At 37.5% G+C, this 26,962-nt stretch overlaps 1 protein-coding gene across 3 annotated transcripts in view; it reads right to left on the bottom strand.

Annotated features, from left to right (window-relative positions):
* Positions 1-26,759, bottom strand: part of PRRC1 (proline rich coiled-coil 1) — a 44,210-nt gene extending 17,451 nt beyond the window's left edge. For 2 of the 3 annotated variants that reach the window (XM_057540894.1, XM_057540896.1), the window contains exons 1-7: positions 26,426-26,577; positions 21,852-21,987; positions 20,360-20,749; positions 17,937-18,097; positions 15,256-15,358; positions 12,814-12,977; positions 6,104-6,207 (exon numbers count right to left, since the gene is read on the bottom strand). In XM_057540894.1, the coding sequence (XP_057396877.1) occupies positions 6,104-6,207; positions 12,814-12,977; positions 15,256-15,358; positions 17,937-18,097; positions 20,360-20,749; positions 21,852-21,966 (1,037 nt within the window). In that variant the 5' untranslated portion in view covers positions 21,967-21,987; positions 26,426-26,577. Of the gene's footprint in view, positions 1-6,103; positions 6,208-12,813; positions 12,978-15,255; positions 15,359-17,936; positions 18,098-20,359; positions 20,750-21,851; positions 21,988-26,425; positions 26,578-26,669 lie in introns of those variants that run through there. The other variant, XM_057540895.1, reaches the window with a different exon arrangement.
* Between the last annotated feature and the right edge of the window lie 203 nt (positions 26,760-26,962).

Below are 26,962 nucleotides of genomic sequence, written 5' to 3'. Positions count from 1 at the left end.
ATTTCATGTAGCAGAAAAAAATCAAAATAGCACCTGAGGAGCTGACACAGGTATGCCAATTTGTATTTTACCAAAGAAAGACCATCCACTACCACCAGTCACTTCACAAAAGGACATTTTAACCCATTTCACACATAACCCTTGGTTTTAGAACTTGATAGGTTAATCTCAGAATAAGGACAATTCATGCTTACACAGGTATTTTTCCATTTTGGTATAAAACATGCTAATTTTCCTCATGTAGCATGAACTGACGCAAAGTTTATCACAAATAGCTAGGTCTATACTGGCTTTACTATTAGGAGCCAAACACCACTGGTCTTTTCTTGACTCAGTTATAAGCACGTATTTCCCTGACTTTATCTTCTGTGCATTTATTTCTCATGGGAACACCACAGAGAGAAGTAGCCGAAGCAAACTATCAAGTGTTTTGGGTTTGCTGTTTGTTCTCATGTCCTTCCTCTAATCCCCTTCTGTATCTTAACATTACAGCCTTTTCATCCTCTCTCCTCCTTAAACCATACTGGAAACCATCCACAGACTTTCTAATACCATTTACTAATTCCATTTACTAATAAATACCATTCCTAATCTTCCTTATTTGCTAGTCTTCTGCTCAAAAAAAGGTAGGAAAAATACCACATCTAGGTATGATGGAGCAGTTGATGACAGACCAATGCTCCCAATGAAAAGCTGGATGAGTATACAAGTCTATATCTAATGGCATCCAAGAGCTGTAGAAGCAAGGAAGACAAAATGGAGTAACATTCTGGACAGGGACAACCTTTCAAAGGTATGCTGAAGACTTCCAGCTGACCCTGAGCACAACCCAGCCCGGACTCAGGTCAGTCTATCTAAAGTGCACCAAACTACCCCTTCCACACAGCTCACTACTCTGTTTATTAGAGGGAAGAGTGAACCTTCTCAAAATTACCTCAAGACTCTTGAGTTTCTTATAAACAATGCCTGGCTTTCAAAGATTATGAGGCATCCACAAAGACAGCACCTTATCGTCACACCAAAAGGAGGCTAAAAGAGGCCCACACACTGGAATCAGTAGACAAGGATCTTAAATATGACTCATATTCAAGGAAAGAGAGGTAAAGACAGTCGAAATAGAAAATATAGGTATTCAATAGATAAATCTACTTTAAAAAAAAAAATCAATGTATGGGCTACACAGCAGAAGACAGGTAAACAGAAGATACTCGAACTAAAGAAGAGAGAAAAATCAGAGTGAGGAAGTAGGGGAAAGAGGGGACTGACCAAATGAGAACTCTGAGGCACAGTCAGAAGGTGAACAAGCATGTAATTAGAGTCCTAGAAAGAGAAGAGAGAAAATGGGCCAGAAGCCAATTCTGAAGATACAATGGCCAAGAACTTTCCAAAACTGATGAAAGACATAAATCCAATGAAAGAAAGAATCAAGCTCAGGGAATCCACAAAAATTCAATACCTAAGCAAGCACACAGCCCTGTACATAAATACCATAAAACTGCAAATATAAAATGACAGAAAAAATCCTAAATGCAGCTAAACAATACATTCTCTTCACAGAAACAAGCTGGATAGCTGATGTAACAGAAATGATGGAAGCCAGAAAACAGTACAACAGCATCTTTAAAGTACTGAAAGAAAAGATCTGCCAATCCAGACTTCTACATCCAGAAAAAAACACCCTGTGAAAATAAAGGTGCTTAAAGGCACTTTCAGACAAAAGCTGAGAGAACTCCTGGCTAAAGTCTTCCATTACAATGTATATAGTACCAAAGGATGTTCTTTAGGCAGAATGAAAATGATCCCAGACAGAAAAACCAAAAATGCAGGAAAGAATTCAGAGAATAAATATAAGTGAATAGAGTGTACAGAACTATACTAATATCTTAGGAGTTTAAAATATATACACAATTAAGATACTTAACAATACTGCAAAAGATGAAGGGGGTAAATGGTATTGAAAGTAGTTCAGTATTATCAAAATTCATAATTTTTATTAAAACATAATACATGGAAAAAGGCACAATGGAATCTCTAAGGTAGCCCTTAAATGAATATTTCATTTTTCCCTTCTGTTAATCTTTTAATATTCATCATCACTGGATGGTTGCTTGGTGCTCACATAGAAAGTTCAAACTTCCCAACCTAGCAATCAAAGCTCTTCAGTCTGTCCCCAAACTACTTTTTGATTTCCTATCCAACAGTGTTCAGCCAAGCTGATAAAATCACTGACCCCAGAATACATCTTAATCATCTTCATACTTTTCCTCCATGCAGAATGTCCTACCTATTCTTTTCTATTTAACCAAATTTTACCTACTCTTCAAAATTCAGCTCAAGTCCCAATCATTCACGAATCTTATCTGACACTATCTCCACATCAAGTTATTTCCATTGAAAATGCACATAGCATTTTATGTATAGCCCACGTGCAGAAACGAAGACCCAACACAGCCAAAAATTTAAAAAATTTAAAAATCATATATTCCTCTATTGACATGTGTTTGGTGATACCTATCAATCAGTGTGAAAAGATAGATAGATATTAAAAAAAAAATGATGAATTATGTTGCTGGAGGTTTTTTCCAAACTAAATAGATGAGAGGTAGTGTTCAACAGAACTCAAACCTGGTGACTGCCTCCAGGCCCTCTTGCCATACCTTCCATTACTCTGAATGACTGTGTAAATGATTGTTACTGGAGGTCAACCTCCAAGCCAATAACTAAACCACTGTATCATATGTAATTGATTATTAACACAGTCTTAGCTTGCAGGCAATACAATGTCCATTTTATAATTAAAAAGGAGAAACAAGAGTAGAAATGTGAGCTGAGCTACACAGGTCACATAGCTAGTTAGATGATAGAGCTAGACCAGAACGTAATTTTCTCTCTGGTTCTAAAATAGGATACATTTTTTTACTAGATATTCAGTGTAAGCAATCATATTTTGCTCCTAAGAGAAACATAATAAGCCTCTTACTGAACCATTATACACCAATAAACTGGACAACCTAGAAGAAATGCATAAATTCCTAAAAACACACAACCTACTAAGACTGAATCAAGAAGAAACAGAAAATCTAAACAAATGGATTACTTGTAAGGAGACTGACTCAGTAATCAAAAACCTCCCAGCATACAAAAGTCCAGAACCAGATAGTGTCACTGGTGAATTCTACCAAAGATTTAGAGAAGAATTAATACCAATCTATCTTTCTCAAACTCTTCCAAAAAATAGAAGATAAGACACACTTCCAAACTCATTTTACAAGGCCAGCATTACCCTGACACCAAAACCAGACAAGGACACTACACAGAAGAAAATTAAAGGCCCAATATCCCTGAAGAAGAGAGATGTAAAAATCCTCAATGAAATACTAGCAAACCAAATTCTACAATGCATTAAAAAGATCTATACCATAATCAAGTGGGATTTACTCCAGGGATGCAAGGATGGTTCAAAATGTGCCAATTAATCACTGTGATACACCACATTAACAAAATGAAAGATAAAATCATATGATCATGTCAACAGAGCTATAAAAAGCATTTGAGGGGGCTTCCCTGGTGCCGCAGTGGTTGAGAATCTGCCTGCCAATGCAGGGGACACGGGTTCGAGCCCCGGTCTGGGAGGATCCCACATGCCACGGAGCAACTGGGCCCGTGAGCCACAATTGCTGAGCCTGCGCGTCTGGAGCCTGTGCTCCGCAACAGGAGAGGCCGCGACAGTGAGAGGCCCGTGCACCGCGATGAAGAGTGGTCCCCACTCGCCGCAACTGGAGAAGGCCCTCGCGCAGAAACGAAGACTCAACACAGTCATAAATAAATAAATAAAAGAACGTGAATTTCTTAAAAAAAAAAAAAAAGCATTTGACAAAATTCAACACCCATTAATGACAAAAACTCTCAACAGAATGGATACAGAAGGAACATACCTCAACATAATCAAACTCATATATGGCAAGGCCATAGCTAATATCATACTCAACAGTGAAAAGCTAAAAAGCTTTACTTCTAAGATCAAAAACAAGACAAGACTGCCCACTCTTCCCACTTTTACTCAGCATGGTATTGGAAGTCCTAGTCAGAGTAATTAGGCAAGAAAAAAAATGCATCCAAATCAGAAAGGAAGAAGTAAAACTGTCACTATTTGCACATGACATATTATATATAGAAAAACCTAAAGCTACCACCAAAAAACTGTTAAAACTAGTAAATTCAGTAAAGTTGCAGGATACAAATTCAGTATCCCAAAATTTGTTGTATTTCTTTACACTAATAGCAAACTACCAGAAGAAAAAAATTTTAAATACCATTTACAATTACATCAAAAAAATAAAATAGTTAGGAATATATTTAACCAAGCAGGTGAAAGATGTCTACTCTGAAAACTGTTAAGACATTGATGAAAGAAACTAAAGACACAAATAAATGGAAATATATTCCATGCCCATGGACTAGCAGAATGAACACTGTTAAAATGTTCCTATTACCCAAAGGAAGCTACAGAAGACTCAATGCAATCCCTGTCAAAATTCCAATGATACTTTCCAAAGAAATAGAACAAACAATCCGAAAATTTGTATGCAACCACAAGACCCTGAATAGCCAAAGCAATCTTGAGAAAGCAGAGCAAAGCTGGAGGCAACATGCTCCCTGATGTCAAATTATAATACATAGCAACAGTAATCAAAACAGTATGGTACTTGCATAAAAAACAAAAATATAGATCAATGCAACAAAATAGAGCCCAGAAATAAACCCATGCATTTATGGCCAATTAATTTATGACAAAACAGCCAGGAATATGCAATGGGGAAAGGACAGTCTCTTCAATAGATGGTGTTGGGAAAACTGGACCACAATTTTACACCAGCCATAAAAATTAATCAAAATGGATTAAATACTTGAGCATAGCACCTGAAACCATAAAAAACTCCTAGAAGAAAACATAGGCAGTAAGCTCCTTGATATCTGCTGTGGCAATGATTCTTTTTGGATTTGACACCGAAAGCAAAAGCAACAAAATAAAAAACAAGTGGGACTACATCAAACTAAAAAGTTTCTGCACAGCAAAGGAAACTATCAACAAAATGAAAAGGAAATCTACCAAATGGCAGACAATACCTGCAAATCATATATCTGATATGGGGCTAATATACAAAATATATAAAGAACTCATACTACTCAACAGCAAAAACCGAACAATCCAATAAAAAAATGGGGAGAAGATCTGAATAGCCTCCTTTTCCGAAGAAGACATACAGATGGCCATACATGAAAAGGTGCTCAACATCACTAATCCTCCAGGGAAATGCTAGTCAAAACCACAATAAGATAACACCTCACACTGTTAGAATGGCTATTATTATCAAAAAACAAGAAATAACAAGTGATGACGAAGAGATGGAGAAAAGGGAACCCTTGTGCACTGTTGGTGGGACCGTAAATTGGTACAACCACTATGGAAAACAGTATGGAGGTTCCTCACAAACTGAACTACCAAATAATCCATAAAATTCACTTCTGGGTATTTATCCAAAGGAAACGAAAATACTAACTCAACAAGACATATGCATCCCCCTGTTCACTACAGCATTATTTCCAACAACCGAGGCAAGGAAGCAACTTAAATGTCTGCTGATGATAAAGAAAATGTGATTTATACACACACACTCACACATATATATGTATGTATATATACAATGAAATATTATTCCATTGAAAAGGAAGGAAAACCTTGCCATTTGCAGCAACGTGTATGGACACTGAAGTCATTAAGCTAAGCAAAGGAAGTCAAATAGAGAAAGACAAATACTGTATGATCTCACATGTGGTGGGGGGAAGCAAACTCACAGATACAAAGGACAGATTGGTGGATGCAGAGGCAGGGGTGGGAGGGGGAGGGGGAGTAAAATGGATAAAGGGGATTAAAAGGTACAAACTTCCAGTTATAAAATAAGTTAGTCATGAGGATATAATGTACACCATGGTGACTATAGTTAATAATACTTTTTGTACATTTGAAAGTGGCTAAGAGAATAGATCTTGTAAGTTCTCTAAAAAAATTATAACTATGTTAAAACAAAAAAAATCCTCTTACTTGTCAGGAAGCAATTCTGCAATGAAGTTTTCTACTGACACAGCAGTCTGTTTTTCATGGATCACTCCAGTTCGACGCAAGCTATCTATCCGTTCCTGGGCACCCTGAAACAGTGTACATTAGAAACTATTTTAAATTATTCGGTTTTAAATATACTAATTTATGGTTGTATAAGTAATATGCGTATACATTTATACACAAACACATATATACTCATTGTAAACATGAAAACAATACAGAAGCATAGAGAGTAAAAAGTGAAAAAGCCCCATTGTATTCCCCTCAGTATTGAGTCTGCAGTGCATCTTCTAAATTATTCCTATACGCATTATTATTTTGGTTGCTATCATGAAATGGAAAATTTTTATATTACATGTTCTAATTGGTTATTACTAATGTAAGGAAACTATGTGCTTTTTAATGTTGATCTGGCAAGAGGCTATCTTACTAAATAAAAATCATTTATCAATTCTAGTAGTTTTTTAGTTGATTCTCTCTTGAATTTTTCTAGGCAGGCAATCATATCAATAGCAAATATGTTTTTTCTCTTTCTTCTGATTCCTTTTATATATAGCCTTTAAAGTTTGCACCAAAATGACAGTTATTTTAACACAAACGTATGCATTACATCAAAGCTTATTCAAGAAAATTAGTACCATTTATGAAACAAAATTGAGGGGCTGAGAACACTATATAGATAACTCAAAATCATGAATTAAATACATACTTACGGCAGAAAACTAAAAGCTGGATTAATAAGGACAAGGTTGTTGTTTACTACTTTTATTTGAATCACTTCATAAAAGTGATCATGAATGATATGATGAGAATGTGTTCAAAAAGCAAGATAAAACTATTTCTGAATAAAACTAGTCATGGATAATACCCTTATTTTTATCATGAACAGCAGAGCTAAGCAGTAAATGAGATTAAGGGGTCAATTCTTCTTCAAATGAAAATTAAGAAAGCTAGGATACTTCTAGAGACAACTGAATTTATTTCAGAGACAACTAAAATAAAGAAGTGACAACTGTATGAGAACATGTAGGCCAATTTGTCATTAGCCTATAAACATGAAAGATGAAAGAAGATATGAGTTAAACTACAATAAAATCAAGCTGTATTTTTGCTTACTCTTGTATCTCTGGTACTTAGCATAGTGTCTAACCTAATAGGCAGCCAGTGAGAACTTACTACATGAACAAGTGAACAACGGAAAAACTAAGGGCTTCTGAAGGCCTATATGGCTAATATTAGGAATCTAAAGAGTGTAAATATGGCATCACCAAATCTAATAGTGAATGAGGAGATCACTGTTGAATCTGAAAGAAAATACAATAGCTAAGATGAACTTAATTCTTTGTACTGGATAATGTAAATCTGTTCTGAAATCTGGGAGGAGTAAAATAATTCCCTCCTCCCAAAAGGTAGTTATGTCTAATTTTTACTATAAAGAAGCTTAAATAAATGTTAATTCAGTAAAAAACTATTAGGGGATTAGTGGGATGTTTAGAGATTCATCTGCAACTCTTCAAAGGTACACACTACAACAAAATATTCCTAGATTTTATGCTCCCAGGAAGCAGAAACTAAGTTGGTTCATTTTTTACTATCCTACAGCACAGGGCTTTATACTTCATAGGGTTCACAAAATATTGAACTGAAATTAATTAGCACCTATAAAAGATAGGATAATGAGTTAGGTAGACAAGTGTAATGCTTGTTTTTGTTTACGGAATCCAGAAAAGAAAATGAAGAGGGGGTAAATCAGCCTCTCTCCTCCTCTGACCACAACATTACTTAAATGTGGCATCTTTTGGCATCACAGAGACACTTTGATATTAGTCACTACCAATGTTTTGAGAAGGGAATTTTAACTTTATTTTTCAACAGTGTAGGGGATCAAAAATTAGGTAGTTTAGAGGCCACACTGAAGTAACTGTCTCAGAACTGAAGTAAGATGCAGAAATGCCTCTAGAGCTTATACTAAGCAACTTGGTTCAGATAATCAAAATTCCATGCTTCTTCATAAATTCTTACAGATATTAACTGCATTTTTCTTGAATATAAGCTATAAAACAATGGTCATAAATATAATTGGCTTTTCAGTAAAATTAATACTTGGCATTGGAGAAGTTTCAGAAGCTTCCTAACTTTAATTACAGCTGATTTATTTCCTTAAACAATTTCATATGTTTAAAGGAAAACTTAAGTTTAGTTCAAAAAAGACATTCACTTCAAATAAAATCTGATGGGGAGAAAAAAATCTGGGTTGAAATTTTAATATTCTACATTATTTTCTTTTTGTTAGTTCCCTCTACTGTTTCTGAAAAAAAAACAAACAGCTGGTAAAATTACATATCACTTTCCTATATATATCAGTTTCAATGAACTTTAATTTTAAGCTTGTATTAAAGATTGTGGAAAAGGAACACTTTTCTAAATTTGAAGGGCAAAAACCAATACTAAAACAAACCTATCAAATACTAATAAAATCACAATATAAACTGAACTATTAATATTCAGAAAATAAGATTTTTCTTACAGAAAAAAATCTCCATCAGCCTTTCAAGTTCAGTACCTACCGATATGAAGTATCTTTTATGCAATATTTAACATAAAATATTTAAGACTCATCTTTTAAAAACCATGAAATTCTGAGTTATGTTCCAAAAATCATGTGGTGATCTATCATCAGAAATTATGAATGACAACTCTATCAGTTTTTTTATCAGTTTTTTTGAGAACAATTAGAAACCACAGGACTTGCAATAAGATTTTACCGAGTCATTATGTCATTTGCATTCTTAACATCTAAAACATTATTTTGAATTGTCCCTTCATATGACACTCAGGAGGATTTTAGGTTCCGAGGCAATCAGTGGGTGAGCAGTATATCTTTATTTTCTAATGGGAGAGGTCAGAGCTTATGAAGAGGAGATGAGAAAGGAGATGGCATGTTGCCGCCATTACAAGTATGTATTCAGGCAGAAAATTTTAGGAAAGAATACGTATGGAAGTTGAGGAAGGAGAAGCTGAGTTCCTGAAACCTATCTGGGTCTACTTGGACCCTGTAAAATCTTTGCATGTCACCAGAGGTACTTATACACAAGTCTGAAGACCACTGTTTGTTTGATGGTAAAGGTACTATCAAAGTATAGCAACAGGTGGGCAGCTAGAGGTCTGTTAAGGGAAAAATCTCTATTCTCATAAGGCTGACATGTTGTTAAACCAAAATTCAAAACAGATCCCAGAGTGAAAACATCTTCTGCATTAGACTGCTTACTTGAGGAAATAAATTATTAATTTTAAAAGTTTACCCTAGCACTTTAAATTCTATTGTTTGGGGTTTTATACCAAGATATCTCAATAGGACTGCTAGATATTCATTTTAAAGAACATGAAGCACTATTCTAAAAGTTTATATCTGTAAACGAAACAAAGATCTCTGCTCTTGTAGAACTTAATTCTCGTGGGAAAAAAGCACTTAAAAAAAATAACATAAACGTAAATTATACGGTAAATGAGAAGATGCTGGACGCTATAGGAGAAAGATCAGAGGAGGGTTAGGGGATCAGGAGAGCAGGGTAGGGAGGTGCAGACTGCAGCATTGAACAGGGTGGTCAGGACAAGCCCCACTGTGGAGGCAAGATTTTACTGAAGACTTGAAGGAGGTCAGGGAGTCAACCAAGTAGGTATCTGAGGAAAGAGTGGCTCAGAGAGAGCTGTGAAAAGGCTGTGAGAAGAGAGCAGCCTGTCAGACAAGTGCAAAGACCTGCAAGGAGGCCAATGTGGCTGGCGCGGAGTGATCAAGGGGGAAGACCGGTAGGAGACGAAGCCAGAGAAAAGCAGAAGGCCGCTGGTGCAGCCACTATGGAGAACAGCATGGAGGTTTCCTAAAAACCAAAACAGAGCTGCCATATGATCCAGCAGTCCCACTCCTGGGCACATACCTGGAAAAGATGAAAACTCTAGTTTGAAAAGATACATGCACCCCACTGTTCACAGCAGCACTATTTACAATAGTCAGCTCGTGGAAGCAACCTAAGTGTCCATCGACAGATGAATGGATAAAGAAGATGCGGTGTGTATGTACGATGGAATATTACTCAGCCATAAAAAAGAATGAAATCGTGCCATTTGCAGCAACATGGATGGACCTAAAGATTATCACACTAAGTGAAGTAAATCAAAGACAAATATTTATGATATTACTTATATGTGGAATGTAAAAAGATAGTACAAATGAACTTATTTACAAAACAGAAATAGACTCACAGACATAGAAAACAAACTTATAGTTACCAAAGGAAAAAGGGTGGGGGGATAAATTAGGAATTTGAGATTAACAGATACACACTACTACATATAAAAGATAAACAACAAGGACCTACTGTATAGCACAAGGAACTATACTCAGTATCCTGTAATAACCTGTAATGCAAAAGAATCTGAGAAAGGATACATATATACACATATATGTGTATATATATGGTATAACTGAATCACTCTGCTGTATACCTGAAACACTGAAAATCAACTATACTTCAATTTAAAAAAAAAAAAAAAAATAGAAGGCCAGTTCAGCCAGGCCATGTGGGGCTGTGGAAGCCTTGGTAAGGAATTTGGATTTTACACTCAGTGAAATATAAAGTTCTGAAAAGAATAGTGAAATGGTTTGATCTTGTGTGTTGTAAGAATTACCCTGGCTACTCTGTTGAGGATAACATATAGGGCCACAAGGGTAGAAACAGGATGACCTGTTAGGAGGTGAACCCAAGATTCCAGCAAGGCTTTGTGGTGGCTTCACCCAGGGTGGGAGCAATGGAGACAGTGACAAGCAGTCAGATGCTGGATGTATTCTGAAGGTACAGTGAACAAGATTTCTTGATGAACTGGACATGGGTAACAAGAGAAGTCAAGGATGACTCCAAGGTTTCTCATCTGAGAAAATGGAAGGACAGAGCTGTCATCAATTGAGATGGAGAAAGCTGCGGCGGGGGACAGGTTGGAAGGAAAGAAAAGCAGTTGAGTACCAGACATGATAAGTTTGAGACATTCAAGTAAAGGTATTAAAAAGGCAACTTTTATATTAACCTAGTTTACATGAGAGGTCTCTGCTGGAGATACAAACTCGAAACTGTCAGTACACAGCTGGTATTCAAAGCCGTGGGACTGGCTGAGATCACGAAGAGAGTGAACGTAGATGAAGGGAAGGAGACCATCAGGAGGGTGGGGAGAAAAGGAGGAGCCAGCAAAGGAAGCACAGAGGAATTAGTGAGGCGGGGAAGAAACCAAGCGTGGCATCCCCAAAGGCGAGCGTAAAAGACACTACAGAGGAGTCTCAAAGCCAGTGGCAGGTCAAACAAGATGCACATTGGTGACCTTGAAAGCATTCTCGGTGGAGGGGTGAGGGTGACAGCCTGGCTGGGGTGGGTGTAAGAGACTGAAGAGAAGAACTAGAGATAAAAGTGTTGGCAACTCTTTGCAAGTTTTGCTGCAAAACAAAAACCTAAGGTTGGAGGTGATGGGGAAAGTAACGTAAAAAAATTTGTTAAGGTTTTCTTTGGTTTATTTTTGTTTTTTAAGGTGGGAGCAGTGTTTATATGCTGATGAACTGTTCATTTGTTTTTGCGTGTTTGTATACTGATGGTAAAAAGTGTATGAGAGGGAGGGCAGAACTCTTGGAACTTTAACACTTAGCACGCAAGAGGGGGCCAGGTCTACTATGGTAATGGAATTGGCTTGTGTATGTGACAAATTTTTTAATGGTAACAGTCCAGAAGACAAAGTATACGATATCCAAGTGGTGCTGTGAGTATGCAAGTGTGTGAAATTTGTTTTCAACATAAGCCATTCTATTATCTGCCACTATTACGTAGGGATTATATAGGTATCTATAGACTTAATCACAAGGTCTTCTTCCCTCACTACCAAAAACTATGGCAGTGTCTTCCTTTGGTAAGTGCATTACTACTGGTAATGTAATTTAATAGGTCTCTATATGCTGATGAGACCTTGGCACACTCTGGTTATATACAGGCTTTGTGCCTATAACATGCCAGCTAGTCGGGTCTCTAAGGCAAGGTAGTTAAAAGGACAGGGAAAGGGAAGACTCAAAGAAAGTAAGTTAAGAAAACTTTCTGGATGAGTGCTGAGTCCCCTCACCAAGTACTGGGTTGGCCAAAAAGTTCGTTCGGGTTTTTTCTGTAACGGAAAATACAAGGGAAAAGGGGGACTTTGCCAGGTATATTTACAACCTGCTTACTAGAATCCCATTACTACTCTGGAAACTTCCAAATATATGAGAATCCCATAAACCATGAAGAAATACATAAAGTGTAAAGTATTATTAATAGTGATAGTAATAAAAAGCTTACGGGATTCAAGGGATATTATAATTTCAGTAATGGATTTAAACGTTAATACTGGGTTAAGAAGATCTCTTTCAGGACTAAAACTGCTCTCTTTCTGTGCTCTTGGCATGTGGTTCCTCCCCTCCCCCGATAATCAAAACCTACTTTAGGTTTCTTTAAATTAAAACTCCACTGTATCTTCCTAACACTACAGAATTGTCTAATTAAAAACAAAATCAATATTTCAGTATGTAAAAACCCAAAAGCTCCATATAGACCATAGGATTATCATCAGAAATTTTAAAAAATGAACTGCCAGCTACTATATCCTGAAAAAGATGCTCTATTACTCACTTTTAATCCAGCTGCATAGCCCACTGGTTGTGGAGCAATGCTGGACTGCCCAGCTTCCCCTATCACCACAGCTAAGCCAAAGACCTCCTGGAAGGCATCTCGGACAGCGGCAACTTTTACTTCTTTATTTGAGGTCACTACAATGTCCAGTTCACCTCCAGATTCTACAAAGACCAGAAGAAAGTTTCAATTCCAAATTAAAATAATGAAATTCTCATAATTACTACCATGCACTAACATTTTATTACATAATTACTCTTAACCTGGCAAAACAATGCAAGCTATAGATTACCTTTTTATTGGCTGAGGAAACTGAGGCTCATAAGGTCTCGCCCAAGGTAACAGAGCTACTTAGCGATGATGGCAGGACTCAAATCTAGGTCTGTATCTTTTCACTACACTGCCTGATGCAAGCAGACACATTTCACCCTGTCACCTAATGGCATCTTACTCTGAGATTTCTCAAGAAAGCTGTTTGTACTGTGAAATATTTTGCCCTAGAAACAATGCTTTTCCTCAGTAAGTAACTTTTGGAACAGCTGAAAATATTTTCCAAATATTTGGGCTTTTTATCATGGATTTCTTTTTTCCTGATTGAAACAATGTTCCACAGATCCCATCTTTACTGGAATTTCTTAAATTATTAAAACCTAAAAGCAAGGGTTACCACAGGAAAGAAGAGGAAGACTGTATGTTTTTCTTTTTTTTGTTCTTCATGTGGGACGTATCTCTTAACCCTATCTAGCTAAGTACTGTTCCATTAGGCTTCAGCTCAAAAAGCTTTACAGTTTTTTGTGATGACTCATGCCACTTTTAATGATTATAAAGGGAGAGCTAATCAAAAAAATGTTGCAACTGTGTTAAAGTCCATTTCTAATAGTTCTTGTGCTTTCTTAATACATTTGAAATTGTTATAGTGATTTCTAAAATATTTGTATAAAAACATGGTAAGTTTTACTAGAGTTCTGTTAGATCCAAATGGTCTCGTTTTTGCTGCCTGTCAATAGCTTTTTCACACTCAGTATTATTGCTTTTTATAGGTGATTATATGTCATTATATCTTCTAATAATAGAAATTTCATTTTGTATTTTTTTCTCCCTGTTTTATTTTCCTTTTTCTGGATGTCATGCAGAGTACTGGCCTGAGAAAAGTCTTTGGTTTGAGTCCTGATTTTATCACTTACTAGCTTCGTTACCTTGGGGAAGTCACTGAGCTTGTTTCCTCACAGAAAAATTCCTGCTACCTCACAGGGCTTGCTCTAAGGATTAAATAAGGTAATTGATTTTACCGTCTAACACAGTACCCCTTAAAACAACAAGAGCTCCAAAAATACTAATTCCTTTCTTTTCCTCACTAAAAATAAGAGCTTGTGAAGACAAGAACATATATACTGCATTAATTATGTCAAACTTGATTATTATGAATATATGAAATCAGTATATGTGGTAGGGTCCAATTTCTAAACCCTGGCAATTACAAACACAGAGAACAATTCAACTGAGTTAATTCTTTGATTCAATTTTCCACTTAAAGGGAAGCAAAGTAGCTAAGTGTTAGCTCCACCAAGCTGTGTGACCTAGGATAATAATAAAGCTCTCTGAACACAAGTTCCTCATCTAAAACTTGAGGAAAATAACACCTAGCTTGCAGAGCTCTTATGAGAATTAGTATCTGGCAGATCAAGCATTTAATAAATGGTACTTATCATTATTAGGTGTTGCCCTTTGACATTTACTAGACAATTACCAACAGACTGAAGACTTATGAAAGCTACTGACTTTTTATTGCTACTGAAAATCTCTGTTCAAGTACCTGGTGCATAGCTTTGACCGCTAAATTGTTATCTTCAACAGAATTACTAATAATTGGTCACAAATCCTGCTAAGAGATTATGTTATTTCACTTACTGGATATGTACATAAAAAATTAATCCTCCAGTTAACCGTCTGGAGGATTCTTGGTAATGAGGGTTCAAAGGTGATTAAAATAGCTTTCCCAACAAACCTAGTAATGACATATTATTAGTAAATAGATTAACAGCCTATAAAAATTTTATTCCTGAGTTACACATAAACACATTTAATTAAAATAGGTAACTGGAGAAATGTCAAAACCAAATACGAACAAAGCAACACTTCAAATGTCAACACTGAACGGTAAAATTCATATAAAGCAACACTAACCATATTCGGAATTAAAATCAGTAAGTATACGAATAATTCAAATCATTTTTACTCCTCCAAAGTTCATTCTGGGAAGTTTTCAAAACTTATTTAATGGTGACTAAGAAAAAGATGAATTAAAAGTACCAAAACCGAGACTGACAATCAATGTAAGAATATAGGAGGATTTTCACTGATGACACGACCTGCGGGATTACACTCCGGCCGACACGAGCACACACTTTGTATGGCAGATGCTGCTCTACTTTAAGTACATACTGATGTACGGAGCCATGCCAGGGTCCAGCGTCGTAATCATGCTCTCTACTGAATGTTTTGTTTTATCAAGCACAGATTTCACCATAGGGTTCCCGGCCACACCCTGCACAGAACAAATTCACATGTAAATACTCATTCTGAGCAAAGAACACCATGATTACCGGATGGTGAGGGAAAAAAAAAATTTTTTTTTTAAGTTTCCAATGCATTGCAGACCTATACTTTTGTAAAACATAAGAAAACTAAGGTTACAGCAATGTCAAATTGCTATAAAATTTCAAAATGCTTCCTCTCAATTTCTCTTCTCATCTCATCATAGATTGACAGCAGTCTACTGACCCCACTTCGAGCAACACTGGCCTGGGAAGTATGTTTATTGTATACATATGTATGTGTGTATGTATATATGTTTATTTCATTTCTATGTATACCTATATTTTTATTTCATTTCATTACTGTTTATTTATCTATCTATATAAAAGACTAGGCAAAACTTGTCCATCAAGGTCCCAAATAAAGATTGTAATTGGATGTCTCTGAAGACTCATATTTTGTTCCCTAATATAAAAATAAAAACAGTAAAAACATTTCTTCTCTTTATTTCCCAGAACAGTTCCTTATTACCTTAATATATAATACTCTGTTCTATGAAAGTTTCTTTTTTCCTACTTCCTATTTGTTTTGTTCCCAAATTCTCCCTTTTAATAAAGCCAGACCTAGTCCTCTGAATTCCTAAAACCACACTATTAGACAGAAGGAACCAGATCTGAGTATTTCCTTCCATCTATGCTTCTCCCACAGTCGAAGAGACTTAGAGATGGCATCTGGCTAACAGGCCATGATTCCACCTGTCCCAACCTACCATTAAACTAAGGTGATTCAGAAAAACAGATGAGTTCATAACACTGATATTTAAGACTGTCCACCCATCTTATGCTGAATATTAGAAGAGTTATTTACAAGATCTGTAGGGTTGAACTGAGTATTACAACTGGTAACTGACATGCTGACACATGCTCTTAACAAGGAAAAGAAGTGACAGTCTCTACATAAAGGAGACCTTTAAAAAGCACAAAATGATATAAAGAAGCAAGGTTAGAAAAATGCCATCTTTCTGATACATAAAACTCAAATGCTGTAAATCAGTTTAACCAGCTACCAATTTAAAAATATGTTTAATATGTAATTAAATTGCAGCCAAACCCTCAGAATATTGAGGGGAACTTGACAAAGCGATTCCAAGATTCATTAAGAAAAATAAAAAGACCAGCAAAGAAAAATTTTGAAGAGAAAACAGCAAACTTACACAACCAAATGCTGATCTGCCTTTAGGAATGCAGAGACTCAGAACTGACTTTTCTATCTGACTCATCTATGAATACTCTTCATCCCCATCTCAGCACAGCGTAGGCTTTCAATAAATATTAGTGTAATAAATAAACAGTTACAATAATTAAAATAGTGTGGTACTGTTGCAAGGACAGGCAGAGCAGTGAAATAAAATAGAGCCCAGAAACTGAGGTTAACACACAATTTAGTAACTAAGGTAAAGGTAACGTATCAAATCACTGGGATATGATTTTGGAACAGTCAATTAAGTGGTTGGAAAAAAATTAAGTTTGACTTCTACCTCATATAATATAGTAAAGTAAGTATCAGCTATATCAATTTGGTAAGTAAAAAAAATGAAACCACAAGAAAATTAGAAGAAATCATAAAAAATAATTATCATATAATGTAGTAGGTAAATGTCACTTTTAACATTTAAAAAAATTGAAAAAAAAATGATAGAAATGACTCCCCAAAATTTAGAAGGCTTTGTGTCAATAAAGTATAATAAAGTTGAAATGTAAGATAAAAATGGAGGCTACTGCAACATATGATAGCATATAATAAAATATTCTTCTTATATTAAGAGTTCTTATCAATTCATTATAAAAGAAAATCATCCCAATTCAAAACTGAGCAAAGAACATGAATATAGACTTCACAAAATAAAAATACAAATGGCCAAAAATCACATTAAAAAAAGTTCAAATTGAGTAACAAAGAAATGCAAATTTAAACAAGGTATTATTTTTTTGCCTATCTAATTAGAAAATACTATATTTCAATTAATAAAATCACTGCTGGCAAACGAATGACATTATGACAGTGTATCTTGGTATAACCTTCCTGGAGAGCAATATGTATCAGTAATTTTTTTAAATGTTCACACTGACATTTACCAAGAATTAACTGATAAAACAGAGATGCACATAAAGATTGGCATACAAGAGTGCTCATCATAATTTAATTAATAAGAACTACCATTAGAAAATGCCAATAACAGATAAGTGAAATAAAACATGGGAAATAAATGCAATGACATGTTGGGTAAAGTAGCCTGAAGAATTTTATAGCTGGGAAGATGTTCACGATACACACTAGGTAAAGACAAACAAAAGACACAAAATTGTGTCGTGTCACTACTCCAGTTTGCTTTTCATGAAAAAAGAGATACATTTACATAGATATGTGCATCCAAAAGACAGAGGAACTACAGAAAAAGTGTAATAAGAATAAAAGGTATTTTAATTTTTCCTTACACCTCTTTCTACTTTCAAAATTCTCTCTAATGAATATCTGTTAGTTTTATAATTAAAAAATTAAATGTGATTTTTAAAGTAAACACCCCTTACCTTAATAAAACCCCAGAGTCCACCAGCAGATGCTTCATCCTGCCCTCTGCCAATTCTAGGATCTTCTTGCTCCTCTGGAAAAGTGATGGCTGGTGTGGTTCCAGTTCCCTGTGCCAGAGACGTCAAACCAGCTTGCTGAGTAATGGGAGTTGGCAAAATACCTAGATAATGGCAAAAATGTTAATATATGTAATTTATTCCATAAACCATTTCCTATAAAAAGAAGATACAACATATGAGATGAGTAGTTCAAAACAGCTTTAATAATGTAACTATATACTCAGGCATTTCAACACTGAGATATGAGCTCAAAGAATCACCTAAACCTTTATAAAATATACAAAATTCCAAAGAAGAAATTTCTTTCCCTCTTCATAAGCTTACACCAAGTGCCCTGAAAATGGACAGAAAATATACATCCAAAAGTACTTCATGTTAGCCCTATGTAGCATTTGGATACAGACAGCTATAGTCTGAATCTCTTTAAAGCATAAAAATAACTGATATGAGCACTCAAGCCCATCATACAAAAAGCATGTAAAAATTAGTAAACATATCCATATACCCTATTTTAACTCAAAAAAAAAATTCACATACACATACACATGGGTGTCATACTTGTACTCTTGAAAAAATTTTATTTGTTAAGGTAGGCAAGCCAAGTTGGATTATAAAATCACAACAAAATTGTTTCTTTTCCTAAAATGAGAAACAATAGGCAGAATATGACAGGATGAAGTTTTGATATTGATTTCCAATAACCATTCCAGGGAAGTCGAAAAAGTAGGTGTAACTGACCTAGAAAATAAAATAGTCCAATTCCACCAACTTACGGCACATACACTTATTTGTTTTTGAACTTTTACCTGGCTAAATAAAACTACTCCCTGGACCATTCAGTCCTGATAATTTTTTAAGTAAAGCTTTAAAAAAACCTCTCAGACTTCACCTTGATGTTTCTCTATAACTGCACAAAATGTTAGGACAAAATTTTCGAATTCTGTCTGACATTCCACATTCTAATCATGTACTAAGTTTTATATCATATAAAAATCATATATTAAGTAACATCAGCTTTATTTTAATAATTTAAATGAAAATAGGAAGCTCTGGAGATCAAGGAAAAGGGAATGAAACATTCATGCACAGTAACCGGACCCCTCATACACTGCTGGTGAGAAAGTAAAATGGTGCAGCTGCTTTGGAAAATAGTCTGGTAGTTGTTCAAAAGTCAGCAATTCTGACATGCACCCCGATGTTCACAGCACAGCACTATTTACAACAGCCAAGACATGGAAGCAACCTAAATGTCCATCGACAAATGAATGGACAGATTATATATACATATACAATGGAACATTACTCAGCCATAAAAAAGAATGAAATAATGCCATTTGCAGCAACATGGATGTACCCAGAGATTATCATACTAAGTGAAGTAAATCAGACAAAGACAAGTATCATATGATATCACTTATAAGTGGAATCTAAAAAATGGTGCAAATGAACTTACTTACAAAACAAATAGACTCACAGACATACAAAAAAACCTTACGGTTATCAAAGGAGAAGGAGGGGATAAATTAGGAGTTTGATATTAACAGATACACACTACTATATATAAAACAGATAAACAACAAGGACCTACTGTATAGCACACAGAACTCTACTCAATATCTTGTAATAACCTATAATGGAAAAGAATCTGAAAAAGAATAGATATATGTATAACTGAATAACTATGCTGCACACCTGAAACTAACACAATGTTATAAAGCAACTATACTTCAATTTAAAAAAAAAAAAAAAACCCTCCAGGAAAAAAAAAGTCAGCAATTCTGCACCTAGGTATAAACCCAAGAGAAATGAAAACATGTTCACATAAAACTTTGCACACAAAGGTTCATAAAATCAGTATTCACAATAGGCAAAAAGTGGAAACAACCCAACAGTGTATCAACTGATGAAATGAATAAACAAAACGTGGTATATCCATACAATGGAATATTATTCAGTCTTAAAAAGGAAGTTCTGACACATGCTACAACATGGATGAATCTTGAAAATATTACACTAAGTCACAAAGGACACATATTATGAGTCCATTTATATGAACTGTTCAAAATAAGCAAATTCATAGAAACAGAAAGTAGATTAGTGGTTCTGAGGGCCATGAGGATTGGGAGGAAGTAGGGAGTGACAGCTAATAGGTATGGGGTTTCTTTTGGGGTGATTAAAAGGTTCTAAAATTGATTTTGGTGATGGCTGCACAACTCGATAGATACAGTAACAACTATTAAACTGTACACATGAAAGGGTTGAATTGTATGTGAATTATACCTCAATAAAGCTGTTTTAAAATAAATAAATAAAACATTCACCATAACCACTTGTTTCAAAGTATCAGTGGGAGAGAGAATTACCTGTCACCGGAGGTGCAGAAAAAGACGGCATCAGGGGTGTCTGGGGAGCTCTTCCTGCATGTCCTCGTGTAATGTCATAGGCTGAGCCGACAGAGAATCCTGATGTGGGAGGACCCGAAGCGGGGGCAGATAAGAGAGTGTTTGGGGCAGAAGTGGAAGGTGGGAAGTGGGATAAAGGAGGGTTACTGAAGGCAGCAGCAGTTGGTGGAGAAACATGAGGTGGTGAAGAGGTAATGAGTGGAGGACCAGAAGGAACCGGTGAAGGAGGCACAAAGGGCAAGGGTGGCGAAGGCCTCACAGGAGGCAGGGACTGCTGAGGGGTGGAGTACGTGTGTGGCGGCAGGGGCTGCACAGAGGACACGCTTGGAGAAGAGAAAGCGCTGGCTGCAGCTAGAAAAAGGAGGGCAGGAAAAAAATGCGTCAGTGAAATGTTTTTTACTTAGTTTTCAAAGTGTCTCATTACTGTCTTCTTGGAAAATTTTAAAATTTAACAGACCCTATCCCAAGAGTTATTTTTAAATGTGTGATTTGAAATATAGGACCATGACTGAGTGCAAATGACTTTCAACTCCCGTCAGTAAAAGCAGCAGCTATGTAAAATTAAGTTATGGTATTGCAGACCTTTGTGTTTTTGTTTGTTTTGATGTGCTTTTAATAAAATAAAGCCGTTTTTCATCCCTGCTGATATGAGCATAAAACCTCACAATTTAAGGCTCAAACTTTGGTCAGAAGGTTAATCACCACAAAGTCACAGAACATTAGACAAAGCTAACACATACTTTTTAGGATATCTCTGTCATAACAAAGATGATTTCTAGTCAGTATGAACATAAAGAACGAAAGTTAAGATAAAGCAAAACGTATGTTTTCTGTCTTCGAGCTTAAATTAAAAAAGGCTATCTCCCTTCATCCTGGCAAAGATTACAGAATTTTTAATATACAGGCACACCTCATTTTCTTTTGCTCCGCTTTACAAATTGAAGGGTTGTGGCAACCCTTGTGTCAAGCAAGTCTATCAGCATCATTTTTCCCAACAGCATTTGTTCTTCGTGTCTCTGTGTGACATTTTGGTAACTCTCACAACATTTCAAACTTTTTCATTATTATTATATTTGTTACAGTGATCCGTGATCTTTGATGTTACTAATGCAAAAAGATTACAACTCGCTAAGAGCTCAGATGATGGTCAGCATTTTTAAGCAATACTTTAGCAAAGTTTTTACTTAAGGTACATACATTCTTTTTTTAGACATAATATATTGCACACTTAATAGACTACAGTATAGTGTAACCATAATTTTTATATGCACTGGGAAACAAAAGAATTCATGTGCCTCACTTTATTGCAATATTCACTTTATTGCAGTGGTCTGGAACTGAACTCACAGTACCTCTGAGGTCTGCCTCTATGCTTTTTTTAAATGACTCTGAGAAAAGATGACAGTATCTTGACTATCCTCAAAACATACTGATGTTAGACAACTGCACGTACCTAAAGGGGCTGCGGGGGGAGATGGCTGTGCCGCTGCGGCAGCGACAGCCAGTCCCGCTGAACTTGGTGGAGGAGTCCCAGGTGGTGTTGTCTCTATTCCACTCTCTTCCATCATTTTTCTTCAATTACGGTAAAACTGTAAAAATATTAAAATGTAATAAATATTACACAGTAATAAAAAGTATATTTTTAAACCTTGGATAGTTAGAGAATAGTTTTTTAAAATAATCAACAGACAGATGTCTGTCTTTACTGTTTATAATGCCACTTATCTCCAGGTGAAGGGTTTGTCAAAATTCCTAAGAAAATAGTCTGTGAGAATATTTAATGTGCAAACAATCTGAGACATTTTCATACACCTCCATTACTGAGAAATAATTTTATGTTAACTAAGTAATTAATTACCCAATATATTTCAAACAGTAAATTACTAATTTAATTTCTGCCACATGAATGCATGGTAGATTTATATCTAGATTCCAGTCACTATTACTTTTAAAATAAAAATAAATTACTTAAAGTATTCTTGAAACACTTCCTCTCTCCTCATTAAGCAGGGTACACGGGCTACTCCTGTTAACAGTAAAAAAAAAATTTTTTACTGTGCTCGATTCCCAGGTTTTCTTAGTTTACATTCTAAAATGTGCCCCATAATGGCTAAATGATATGTCTCGGGTTTTAGAAAAGTTAACTGTAGCAAAAATGCCACTAGATAGCATTTCGACCTAACAGTCAAAAATGGGTTACAAAATGTGGGAAAACTTCCTTAAAAATTACTAATTTTCAAGCCTGCCTCAAGTATAAAATCAAAACTTCTAAACCTACCAAATAAGTTTTGGAAGTTTTTACTCATTTAACAAATATTCAGTGACGGTCAACCACTTGCCAAGCACTGTACTGGTGCCTCTGAAAATACAGTGTAAGCAAAACAAACGGGATACTTAAAGTCCAGTCCGGGAGACAGTCAAACAATAAGAGCAACATAACAATGAACCACAGCCTGAATGATGTGCTCTGAGAGCAAGAACAATTCTGCTCGCTGGGAATACGGTTTTGACTTGCGGACAGAAAAGGGTTCCCCAAGGAAGTCACATATAAGCTGAGATCTGCGGAACGATCAGAATTTAATTAGGCAAGGGAAAGGAGCTAAAGAGGGCACATGCCAGAAAAAGTGAATATAGAGAAGGCATAAAGGCCCTGGAAGGCTGAGGGACATTGACACATTCAAGAAAACGCATGCAGCAAAAAGCAGAAAGGAATAATGAGGACCGGAGACACGGACAGGAGCTCAGACTGTGCTGAGACGTATAAGCCAAATTAAAGAGTTGGGTCTTTTAAGAACAGAAAGTCACTGTGGGACATTCAAACTGGGAATGACATACTGGGTCTTTTCACTTTTTTGAAGAAATTTCAGATTCACAAGAAGATGCCAAAATAGAGCAGACTTCATGAGTACCTTAAACCCAGTTTCTGCCAATGATGGCATCCTACGTAACTAGACTATGGTGATAAAACCCAGGAAATTAACATTGGTACAATGCGAGTAACTGAACTACAGACCTCATTTGGATTTCACCTGTTTTTACATTCACGTGTGTGTGTGTGTATGTGTAGTTCTATGAAGTTTCACCATATGCACTGACTCATGTAGCTACCACCACAATCAGGACACAGAACTGTTCCATCACCCCAAAGAAACTCCCACATGCTGCTCCTTGGTCACACCCTCTCATCAACCATAAGCTCTGGCAACCAACCGTTCTCTACCATTTTCTCATTTCATGAATGTTACATAAATAGAATCATACAGCACACAACTTTTTGAGATTGGCTTTTTTCACTCAACAGAATGCTCTTAAGATCCATCCAAGTTGTTGGATATATCAATGGCTGGTTCTTTATTGCTGAATAGTATTCCATTTTATAGTTGTACCACTGTTTGCTTATCCATTTATTTGCTGAAGGACATTTAGGCTGATTCAAAATTTGGCAATTCATATTTGTGTTCTGGAAAAATTCCTCTGACCACAGTATGCAGTTTGTGCCACAGGGCAGTCAAGAGTAGATGCAGAGAGACCATTAAGAAGGATATAGAAGTAGTTCAAGGAACATCCTAGGTTAGCGATTCTCAAATGGGGAGTGGAGGAGGGTGATTCTGCCCCTCTCCCCCGCAAGGGTCCTTTGGCAATGTCTGGAGACATATTTGGTTGTCAGAACTAGGGGGTATTACTGGCATCTAGGAGGTAAAGACTGGGGATACTGTTAAAAATCCTACAATGCATAGGACGGCCCCCACAAGAAAGAGTTATCTGGCCCCAGACTAAGGTGATGATAGTGGAGATGGAGAGAGTGGACGGACTCAAGAAATGTTTAGGTGGTTAGCACTCAGTGATAGACTGGGTATGGGGTCCAGGAGGGGGAGAGGCATGACCTGCACAACTGGAGAGATGGCGGTGCCATTCGGCAAGGCAGGGAACACTGCAGGAGGCCAAGGTGTATGTCTGACATCTCGGGAGAGGAGGGACTGTGCAGTATTGAATACTGCACATGCTAAGTTCAAGCTCCTTGAAACGTCCAAGTACCGCTGACTTGGTCTGCAGCTCAGAAACCACATAAATGAGGGCTTCATCAGTTTACTGATAGTCTCTAAGAGTCATGTGCTGAAAAGAGATTATCTGAGAAGACCAAGAGAAAAAAGAAGATGGCCCAACGAACCCTTGAAGAAGAGCCCAGGAGAAAAAAAAAAAAAGCCTGCAGAGAAGAATGAAAGACCAGAAAGACAGGAAGAAAACCAGCAGGCTGTGGTGTCCAAAAGCCAGAGTGTTTCAAGGTAGGAATGGGCAACAGTATCAAATGCTACAGAAAAGACAAATAGGATAATATATGAAAAAGTCAATGGATTTGCCAAACTGGAGATAAAACTTAGTGAGAGCCGTTTCCATAGAAGGAGTGGGGATAGTGGGGATAGAAGCCAATTTCAACTGGACTGAGGTGTGAGGTGAAGCAAATATGTACAACACTTTCAAAAAGTTTTGTTGTGAATGTAGAGGAAAGATCTATGGCAGTAAGTAGAAAACAGGTATCCAGGGAAGCAAAACCCTTTCATTCAATACTTACAGACGAAGATAATCAGGGACAGAATGGCCTTCTGGGGACTTTATCACTCCCTGACAAAGCTACCTCTTTTCTTCATCTCATTTCTCCACTGGTTATTCATCTTCCTCCTACAGATGCTACCAATTCTCATAGTAATTAGTAGAAGTCATATTTAAAGATAAATATTAATGAATGCATTTGCAAAAGAACCTGTACAATGAATACAACCCATAAAATGGAATAATTGGTCAATTTCTGTCTTTAAAAGCCATGTGATTTGAGAATTGGCTTAATGACAATATTGGGTAAATTTTGGATGCATAAACATAATACCTTCTACTACAGAAAAGCTCCTGTGATAAAAGTAACAGCAAAGGGTCAGAGTTGGTAAAGGTTCTAGTGCTCATTCTCGACACAAAAAGTATATTAATGTATCAGCATTAAAGAAAAAGTAATGGAAATGGCTTGGAAAATTGAGTCCTCAGTCTCTGGACCGACCCTGATCTTCCAATTTGCTTGTGTCTTGGTTCTTCAGTTAAAAAGTAGGTGGCTACTTATAAAGATACAAGAAATGGAATAATGAAGGTTTGATAAACGTAAAAGCTCGTTGAAAGCGATTATTATTGTCGATTACCGGTTCAAAAGATAGTCTCTACTACCCTTTAGTGACCACTGCTGCAGGAAGGTCTGAGTTTTGTCTCTGCATTCCCACTTCTTATCCCAAAATAACTTCCATAAATGTTCACTGACAAAATAGCAGCTGTACAGGGAAAAGACTGGAATGCCAAAATGTGTCACGTTCGCAGAAATGTACATGTTGTCTCTTAAAATAACTACTTCGAATGACAAAAACTCCCTTGGATTGGACAAATTCTGCCAATCTAGAGCACGGGCTTTCCGGCAAACTTGCCCGAAGCAGTTCCCAGGAACGAACAAAGAGACAGCGGAGTGCAAAAGCCCTCTGGAGCGGCGCTAGGCACTGATGGGGGAACCCACGGGAAAGGAAGCTACATCCCATTGCCCGTCCCCATTTGTTGACCTAGGAGTCTCCCAGGCGGTAGCGGCCTCCCCACAAGCTCTGCCACGTCTCCAAGAAGGGCTGGGCCGAGCTAAGGTCAATGGGCTCCTGCCTCGTTCTCTCCCCTCCGGCCAGCGCGGTGGAAGGTGGAGCCAAACAGCCCGGGGCGCCGGCGTCGGTCCCGGAACTGGAGCAAAGTGCCGGATAAGACCCCCGGGCCGCACCCACCGTGTAAGCCGCGGCGGGAACGGCTTGCCTCTCGAGGCGCACCCTGAACCCTGCATGCACCCACGGCCCGAGCCCGGAAAGCACGACGGCAGAGCTCCCAAACTACCCTCGCTCTCGGGGCGCCTGCCGGCCCGCCCACCTCGCACCACGGCGCCCCTGGGCGCCGGTTTGGGAGCCCGCGTCCCATCCGGCCGCCCGCATGCACCCGCGTTACTGCCAGGCTGACGCTCACCTGCGGGCCGGAAAGAGTGTCTGCGTGGCAGTGAAGAGTGGGAACTAGAAAGGCTGAGCTGTAGGACTACGAGAAGACGAGCAAGATACAGGCAAGAGCTCGCCGCGCGCACCCCCACCTCCAAGATGGCCACCGTAGGTGCACGTCCCTGCGCTGCCACGTCGGCCGCGCGCCGCCCCGCCCCGCCCCGCGCCCCGCCCCGTCTCGCTCGCCCGGAGCCCCGACCCGTGGCCGCAAATTAAACCTGCTGGAGTACTTGGGGCCAAAGATCCTCCTGCCCGCAGGGCTGGGTGCTGCCCAGCTCTAGGAGCATTCTCTAGCAGGACTGCCCAACCTTCCACGCCGCAACCTCCGTACGCGAGAATGGAACCCTTGCTACCGGGTGTAGCTCACTTACTCTGTGCCGTGGCCGCCCACGGGGATGACGATGAACCAGCCCGGGTCGTCCAGTCCAGTCCCCGCCTCCAGGAAGGACCTCGCTCCAGAAACAGGAGACTTATCCTATGTATTTTCAAAGATTTCCAGATAATAGCGGTT

The sequence above is a fragment of the Balaenoptera acutorostrata genome, chromosome 2 (assembly GCF_949987535.1).
Source record: "Balaenoptera acutorostrata chromosome 2, mBalAcu1.1, whole genome shotgun sequence".
NCBI classification, from domain to species: Eukaryota; Metazoa; Chordata; class Mammalia; order Artiodactyla; family Balaenopteridae; genus Balaenoptera; species Balaenoptera acutorostrata.
This window is presented reverse-complemented; position numbering and strand designations above follow the sequence as displayed.